The sequence below is a fragment of the Hippoglossus hippoglossus genome, chromosome 4, assembly GCF_009819705.1.
Source record: "Hippoglossus hippoglossus isolate fHipHip1 chromosome 4, fHipHip1.pri, whole genome shotgun sequence".
NCBI lineage: Eukaryota > Metazoa > Chordata > Actinopteri > Pleuronectiformes > Pleuronectidae > Hippoglossus > Hippoglossus hippoglossus.
In genome coordinates this window covers 11203435-11212754 of record NC_047154.1, presented here as the reverse complement: position 1 = coordinate 11212754, position 9320 = coordinate 11203435, and the positions used below count along the sequence as shown (strand labels likewise).

General features: G+C 40.9%; 1 protein-coding gene across 1 annotated transcript; it reads left to right on the top strand.

Annotated features, from left to right (window-relative positions):
• Positions 1-1218: 1218 nt before the first annotated feature.
• Positions 1219-3094, top strand: LOC117760559 (axonemal dynein light intermediate polypeptide 1-like). Its single transcript, XM_034583682.1, has 6 exons — positions 1219-1272; positions 1800-1909; positions 2097-2251; positions 2386-2564; positions 2786-2950; positions 3044-3094. The coding sequence occupies exons 1-6, from the start codon at positions 1219-1221 to the stop codon at positions 3092-3094; spliced, it is 714 nt and encodes a 237-aa protein (XP_034439573.1).
• The last annotated feature ends 6226 nt before the right edge of the window (positions 3095-9320 follow it).

Sequence of the window (9320 nt, the reverse complement as noted above, 5' to 3'; positions counted from 1 at the left end):
TTGCTCTCATTTTGTTTACCTATCTAAACTGTATATGGCATTAATAAAACCCTTTGTGAATACATTTGTCTTCTAAATATTCGTATTATTTTAGGATCAGCCATTTCCTAGGATGTCCTGCTATGCCATTCTCTGTAGATGTAAAACACTGGCCCTTGTCCTTTTGACTGGCAAGAAGTGTGCCTTCTAGAAGTAGCTTATTTAAACCATGTATTTATGTATAGAATATAATTTATTCATCATATATCTAAGTTAATTTAGGGGGTGATGAGAAAGTACGGGTTTGTGTGTGTATGAAAAATAAGACACTACAAGGAATTTCCTAAACTGCAAAAACATGAGTCGGTGAAAAAGAAGAGGAGCTGAGTGAGAAAATATAAATGTTTTTATAGGGTTAGGGTTAGTTATGATTTACTACGTGAAATGTCCATGACTTCTTCCATGACTTCTTCTTCTTCTTCTTCTTAGCCAATAAATACACCCCTCCATTGCCCTATATCCCTCTGTGTGCCGGTATCCACATAAAACTTATCACAGTATTCATATTTTGAAATCTGTACAAGGTCTCAAATATCTCATTAACTAAATCTTGCCTAGGGTTAGATTAAAATTACCTTTTTAATGGAAATGTCAAAAAATCATCCTCTTATTCGTATACTTTATTGGCGGGTGGCAACCAACGTCAAGGTGCATTACTGCCATCCTCTGTGTGTTTCAATATCCTACTTCCTCTTCTTATTCCCCATTCAGTACAGTATCTCCTTTTACCCTTGATATTTGACAGCTTCTTCTTCGTTCGGTCTAGTGGCAACCTACGCAACCAACCCATAGCAACCTACTGTGTTAGAGCAAAAATCAGAGTTATCTAGGCCATATTACATTCATGTCCAACCATGTCTCCCTCAGATAATGAAGCATACTCCCTATTCCAATGGTAAACACTATTTCCAAGCTCAGTTCTTCCACTCCATGCTTCTCCTAAAACACAAAGATAAAAGACACAATTAGATTAAGAATATAAGGGTATAAGGGTATAAGGATCAAAGGATAAAAGGATAAAATGGCGGTTCTGTAACTCGACGGTTACCACCCATCAATAAACCGTTCAAAGAAGAAGAAGAAGCATTTTGATTCCACAAAGCATTTCAGCATTCACCGTGCATTTTCAGCAAGAATACAAATTTTGGAAATACAGAAAGAACACGAAAGTTGCGAAAGATGAAGACAAGGAAGAGTCCTAGCAAACGTGATGACTTGTCCAGCCATCATACGGTGAGTTTAGCAAACAGCAGAATCAAAACTTGGAAAGTTAAAGTTGAAATTTAATGGAAGTTGAAAGTGAACCTAAATTCCAGAATTAACTGAAATACATGGAAACTGTCTTGGAAACCTGTAATATGTAAAACAGGATGTGGGAACTAAAGATCATTAGTTGATGAAGCTGAGAGGTGAAGATTTTTGCTGCATTTTCCTTTTTAAAAAATCACACTTATTATGTGCACTTTGTGCAAGCACTGATATTGCAGCTGTTACTTATTTGTCTGTGTGGCAACATCAACCTGACAACATGTGTCAGACTGGTCAACTGTCTTTAACATGGCAAAGCTTGGCTGTGGAACTGGTCTGTCACTGACTGAACAGTTTTGCCCAAGTGGGATTGAAGCTGGTTGTGGATGTATGAATGAGCTATGAAGAAAATACATACAGTGAAAAAAAATAAAGATATAAAAAAGGTATCAGCTATTTGTATTCAAATTCTAATGCATTCAATATAACACATGTAATACTATGCCTTTCAGCAGACTGTGAACTTCAACCAGGATCCACAACCTCCTCAACCCCAAACCACCCACACTGTGGACACTGGGAAGACAACTGTGGATATCCTGAATGAAATCTCTCCTCCCTGGTATAGCTTTTTCCATTCGTTTTTCTTTTCTTTTTGTTCTTGTTATTTATTGAAACAGTGCCGTCTTGGGATGCAAAACAAATAATGGACCCTCTGATAATGAAGTGTAACCATATGTCTTATCTACAGTACATCTCTCAGCAGATTTAATCCACTGTGATATTTATCTGAACCTCTGCTATTACAGGGAATTTATGAAGAAGCAAAACATCTCCAGTGCTCCTGCTTCAAGACTAGATGTTATGCGCCTCCAGGAACTCCTGGACACAAAGCTGAAGCAGAGGCAGGCCAAGGAAAGAGGCATCTGCCCTTTCCGCAGGGAGCTCTATTCCCAGTGCTTAGGTAAACAGAATGCCGAGATGTAGTTAAAATAGTGGAAGATGCATAAATAGTTTAAGGACATAATATATAGCTAGTTTTGAGATGCATAAGATATATGTACTCTTTGTATATTAACTCTTATCAATTTTTCCAAGATGAGCTCATTCGACAGGTGACCATCACGTGTTCTGAGAGGGGTCTGCTGCTGTTGCAGATTAGAAATGAGATTCAAATGACGTTGGCTGCCTACGAGACACTGTATGAAAGCGGTGTGGCGTCTGGCATGAGGAAATACCTGCAGGCTGAGCAGGGCAAGGTTGACATGGAGAAAAGGGTAAGGGCATTGAGTTGGTGGTTATGTGTCATGTTTACAAAAACTATGACCCAAAACCTGAAATACTGCAATGTCAATCGAGATATTTAATTTACCAGTCAGTTAAAGCTGTGGATTACAATTATCGACAGTTTTTTCTGTTAGGTGTAAAGAATGGTGGCAGGAAACTTGTGCATCAGGAAATTAACTACAAATGTCTCTTATTCTCTTAATTCATGCAGATTTCTGATATGGAGAATGAGATACAAGACCTCAGGGAGGAATTGGAACAACAGAAAGATAAATGTGACGAGATTGAAAGGAACGCAAACGAAAAGCAAGAGTGGGAGAACGAGAGGCTCACAGGGGAGATAGAGTCCCTCAAGAGAGTCAGTGAGGATCTTAAGGTGAGAAAACTTGCTGTTCTTCAGATCAAGCATCAGTAGGACCTGTGTTGTCCGCTGTCAGATTAATATCAGCTCATTTGTCTTTCTATTCAGATCCAGCTGCATGGGATCGGCAAACAGAAGAAACAACTACCAGACGACTAAAGCATTGAAGTTGTAATTTCCCAGCACATAATGATCCTGTACCCTGAACCATCCCTTAGTTATGCTGCTCTATGCATAGACTGCTGAGGGAACTGGGTTAGGGTCTCTGTATGTCTCTCTACCTCTGGACGCTTTCCTCTCACTCTCTGTGTCCTCATTCTGGTTCAGGTATCTCTATCTGACCCTCTTGTCTGATGGGTATTTTTTATTTTCGCTTTTTTGCTCTCATTTTGTTTACCAATTTAAACTGTATATGGCATTGATAAAGCCCCTATATGAAGAAATTAGTCTTATTATTTTTATTACCCTATTTTGTTATCAGCTTTATTATCAGAATTACTACTATTATTACTAGTGAACCAAGATAAAAGATGTACATAATGTTGCTACCTATACTAACTTAAGAGAATGAGCCATGGCCTGGTAGGATGTCCCACAAGGCCATTCTCTTGCAGATATAAAACATAGGTCCTCGTCCTTTTGACTGGCAAGAAGTGGGCCTCCTGGCAGTAGCTTATTTAAACCATATATTTATGTATTGAATATAATTTATTTACCATATACACAAAACACTTTAGGAGTCTCAGGGGTAAACAGTGTTTCAGCCAAGGTGACCCCTTCTTCAGACGCTCGTGTGGTGTCATCCAAGTGAGCGTGAGCCCCAACATTCAAATTTGACTTGAAACAAGATCATTTACACCAAGTTTGTAGCCGGAAGTCCACGACCGGAAGTGGGGATGCTAGCGGGTGTAGCGATGCAAACGCGCATGAATACTGAGAGGACAGTGAAGATCATTCAAATTATTAAATGGGATAAAACATTAATCAGGCATTCAAACTATATTTTGTGTCAAATTAAGTTTTTTTCTTTTGTACATTAACCATCAGACATACTATTACATTTTTCCTTTGTAAGGCTGCTGACGTGTGTGTGTGCTTGTGTACTTCTATCTTTGTGAGGACCATTTTAAGCATAGACCCTACAGAGTGAGGATATTTTTGGAAAGTGAGGACATTTTGACCAGTCCTCACTTTCAATGGGCTGTTTGAGGGTTAAGACTTGGTTTTAGGGTTCGGGTTAGAATTAGGTTTAGGTAAGGGTTAGGCATTTAGTTTGAATGATTAAGGTAAGGGTAAGGGGCTAGGATTGGGAATACATTATACCAACTAGTGTTTTCACTAAGATAAAAATACAAACACGTGTGTGTGTGTGTGTGTGTGTGTGTGTGTGTGTAGGTGCATTAAATGAATGTTTGGTCTTCACAACTAATTTGAATCACCAGGATCTAATATTAAGAAGAGAAAAGCAGATGAGCCAGCAGATGGTGCTCTTGTCTTATCCTTGAAGGTCTCTCTCCCTTTTTTCCCAAAATCACATGCACAGTCTGGTTTGCGGGGAAACTCCATTCCAGACAGAGTGATGGGAAACTGCTCATCCTCTTGTCAGGTGGTTGAGTTTTTTTAATTGGTTCCATGCTGAACATCTCCTGCTCCTGCTGCACTGTCTCCTCAGGTCCACTGAGCTCAGGTCACCACTCCTGCTCCAGGCACTGGCGGCTTGCTCAGCTAATGGGACTTTGGCAGACTGCAGTAACATATAATACAAGGGTCAAACCAAAAAGCAACCAGGCTCTGTGGCTATCAATTCCCACTCTTCCTACTGTGCTGGTCTCTTCAGTGATAAAGCTGAACCGTCACATTTTGTGCTTGTGGACACTGAGAAGATTCGTCCAGACGGTTGCATAATTGTTCATGGATAAAACATAGTGTGTTTACACCGAACAATTAGCTCCCTGGGATTTAAGTAGGTCACTTCTTGTGGGTGTGCGGCATGAATGCAAATGCATCTAATTCCAACTTCCTCAAGCCTTCGCCTCCGCCTCATGTGAGCTTTGCAACAAGGTAATCCAGAGTATGGCTCTGCAGGGAGAGGCTTTACATACAAATGGATGGGGAGGAGAGAGGGCAGACTGAGACTGGCATAAGAGACACAGGAGTATAGGTAATGTATGTACTCGATGGATGGGAAATGTGGACTTTTCCACACTGACAGAGAGCAAGTCGGTCATGAGTCTGGTGCTGTCACATTTCTAAATGAATGTGTTTAGGGTTTGTGGAGGGGGACTACCCAAAAGTGTGTTATAGGCAGCCAGGAACTGCTGGATAGAGTTAAGACACTGAGCAAGGGCCTGCTGAGCATCCAGGCAGGGATCCATCCTTCTGCCTCTCAGAGGTGACCTGGAGTTGACTCATACTCTTTTTGTGGGCAAATCATAAGCACGCACGCACACAAACACACACACACACGCTTGCTTACTCACATGCATGCACACATGCACATTTCTGCCATGATGGAGCCAAAAGTACCACTACATATTTCTCATAAAATGATTATGCCACAGTAATATGTAAATATATGATCATCCTAAAAAGTCAGAAAATACAGAACTTGTGTAAATGTTACAAAAAATGTATTAAGACCTGGGTCATGATCAAAATATAAACAAATCTGCCAAGGGAAATTAAAACCATAGGGCTTTGCCCTCACTCATGAGCTGAGGTGGGTTTTATAATGTGTACATTAACATTAAAGAACAACGTAGCCCTCGTCATTAATGTTTCAGAGGCTGCAAAAGGTGTCTTTGCATAAGTAATGTCTGAACACACTGCAGTGAATTCCACACCATTAACCAACATTTTCAGTAAAATGGGAATGTGGCCCTGATTTAAGTAACAATTAGGACGGGAATAACACTACAGCCAAGTATACGTACTCTCACATTACTGCGCTCTTTTTCACTTATACACATGCACTAAAACTGTAAAACACACACACACAAACAAAGCAGGGAGGAGTGGGCTCTCTTTATTGGTACTTACACCAGGGTGGAAAGAACATTTTCTTGCCCATATTGCTGCCTGAGGTTAACGGGCAACATCGGTCTCTTCCTCACTCACTCCCTCCCACATTCTCACTTTTCAAACTCCCTCGTCTTAATTTCTCGCTCTTACCGTGCCCACCTCTCTCTCCAGCCGTCTGCCTCCGACACACATTTATGTCTGTGTGGGAGAGCCTTGCAGCGAGCCCTGGTCCACAGGGACCCTTTAAGGCTGCTGATGTGAACAGTGGCTGCTTATAGTGACCTTATGTGCCCCCTGCGAGTGACTCATATTAGGCAATGAAGGAGTGTGTGTGTGTGTGTGTGTGTGTGTGTGTGTGTGTGTTGAGTTAGAGACTGCTGGGCATAGCTAATAAAGAAGCAGCCAGGCTACTGAACTTTTCTTTCATAATGTTGTGATCAGCTTAACCATTCACACTCAGTCAAAGCATGATGGCTTCCAGTGCCACAGGGTGTACAATAGACCACTGAGCATGAACACATATCACATAAGAACTCAGGGTTTTTATACACTTATATACACCAAACATTATGTTATTATAATAATAGTGCTTTATAAATATAAAAGATACAAAAGCCGACCCTTACCCTATGCATAAAAAAACCCCATAAAACAGATAAAAGGTTAGTTATGAAAGAATAAACAAAACAATATAAAAACTCTACAGTTGTGACAGAATTTGAAACATGGCCACCAATTACAATAATACAAAGTAGAATTAGTTCAAATCAGGGATTGGATACGTTAAAAGTAAGTTTTCAGCTTTGATTCAAAGGAATCTACTGACTCAGCCTGCTGCATTTCCTCAGGCAGGGTGCTCCAGAGGCTCAGAGCTGGTATTTCTAAAGCTCTGTCCCCCTTTCGTCTTTAGCCGAGAATCTGGAACAGCTAAAAGGCCCCTGACAGAGGATTTAAAAGAGTGAACAGTGTTGTACGGCGATAAAAGATCCAGAATATACTGGAGAGTCAGACCATGGAGTGATCATCCTTGTAACTCAATCAGTCATTGTAAGAACAAATGATCACTGTCCATAATTATCCCAATGACATCTATTAACTGCACAATAATACGTTTTCCTTCTGTGTCTGATAAGATATTGTCAAAGTCATTTCATTGATCAAGGGAGATGTTTTTAATATGATTATAATTTACAACAGCCCACATAATTTCTTCGCCATCTATTTGTGTAGCATTTCTTTGTCTATTATTTCAAACCTGCACTAACTGAGGTTTAAGCCACTTGGAGGCAGCAGCCCCACTGACCTGCTGTCTGCTTATAGCCTAAAGTTGATATGGTGAATAGTGAGCGGACACAACAGAGCAGCAGTAGCCTTACTTTTGGAGTTATGCTGCGTCACCTGACAAAATATTATCTTTGGTTTTCTCTACTTCACCAGCTGGTCCCTAAAGTTGTTATTCACTGAAGATTCAATTATATTAACATTTTTGGGGTTTAGGTATTTTTTGGGACGATGGTTAATATACAAACAGAAGAGGGATAAGTACAGAATCAGTGATATCTATTATTGTGTTCTTTGAAAGTTATGCATCTCTTTTCCTTATTTAAAACACCCCTGAGCCGCTGAGTTTGAAGGATACTTGACTCGACAGTTACTGGTCTAAATTTGTATTATTTTGACACGATATCCTGGAGACATCCATCTCCCAAAAAATATTTTTTTAAATGACTTCGTTTACCTTTGTGAATACATCTTTCACAATCCACATATATTTACTTTTGTTTGCCAATTTTGCCAATTACTATTTTGTTTGTTGAAACTATAGTAAAATCCTACATAACCGAGCACAGGCTATAATTTCAGTCATGTGTAAAATGCAGGCTGATATTGTACCAGCAGGTGGCAGAACACAGTCTCACTGCTCTAAGTGAATCTGCTGTGACTGCATGGCCTCAGGCATCATGACCACAAGGAAAAGGACTGACTTCACACTCCTCAGTCCACTGCCAGCATGACGGTACCCGATTACTCAGCTCTCTCTCCCTCGCACGCACACACACGCACACACACACAAAGATGACATCCACCTTAAGAGCTTCTGTTTTTATTTTTAATAGAAAAAAAGTATTCAAAATAATACAACAGGAAGTATCCATGATGATGATACATCAATAAAAATAAAAAAACGTGATCGGGTCTGTGTCTCCACGGCAACCACGCATCCTCACCTAGAGCTCACCCGGTTCGCTGCATCAGGGCCTAAGTGTGTATGTGTCTGTGTGTGTGAACACTGAAATGAAGCAGATATAGAGTTTTTAAGAATACCTCTAATCGATGCACACGACTGTCTTCTGGTGAAATGAAAGGGATACAACACTGTGTGTGTGTATTTGTGTGGTTGTGATGGAGAGAGTGTTAACAAACGTACAAAAAAAAGACTCCATGGTGTGTGTGCACGTCAGTTAAGATCTGCTGTGTAATGGTTTAACAAATGAGGGCGGATTGGGTTGAGACGGATTCTCTGAATGATGCAGCCTCAGTCTGCCTGCTGTGGTGGTGAGGAAGATATTGAAGTTGATGACGATGATACACTACGAAGGAAGCCAAAAGACAACAAAAAAAAAATACGGGAAAAATAACTGAATGAGTTGCTGTGGCACAGAATAAAAAATTAAAAAAAGGTCCTTGACTTCAGAAGGCAGGAGGAGTATAGAGTTTCTAAATCACCAGCTTTCTCCCTACTCTCTTTTATTAAAATATCCAAAATTTACCCCTTTTTCTTCTCCACCTTCCTTCACCCTCCCTCCCCCCTGCTCTCGGTCCCTGGTGGCCGGCCTGGCTGTAGGTCGGCAGGCCCGGAAAAGTCCAGTGAGGATCCTGGTGAATTTACGTAGCCCCTTCAGCATCTTCTCCTCTTGTGTGTCTCTCAGTACTTCACACCAAGTCAACTTGTCCTCGCTTGGTCTCCATATTTGTGAGTTCCTTTGTCCAAATGCAGGGGCTCAATATTCAGGATCAAGAAGGACAGACACAGAGGGACAGAAGTAGGGCCGAGGAGCTGTTGTCCTACTGGAGGAAATAAGTCAGTTTGTCCTCTCTGTTCAGGACCATGTGTGACCATCCGTCATCACATCCTCCTCCATCTCTCCCTCCTTTCCTCTGTCTGTCCCCTCATCACACTGCCACCTCCATCTGTCCACTCAGGGGCCTGCAGTGACAAGGTGCTAAGAGAGGAGGGTTGAAGTCTCTGAAGAAAGCTCTCTTCATCCCATTCTCTCTCTCTTTCTTTCATTCTTTCACGTATCCCCCACTTAAAATACTATCTTTGCCATATCTTCAAACCATCACACAATCAATCCTACTG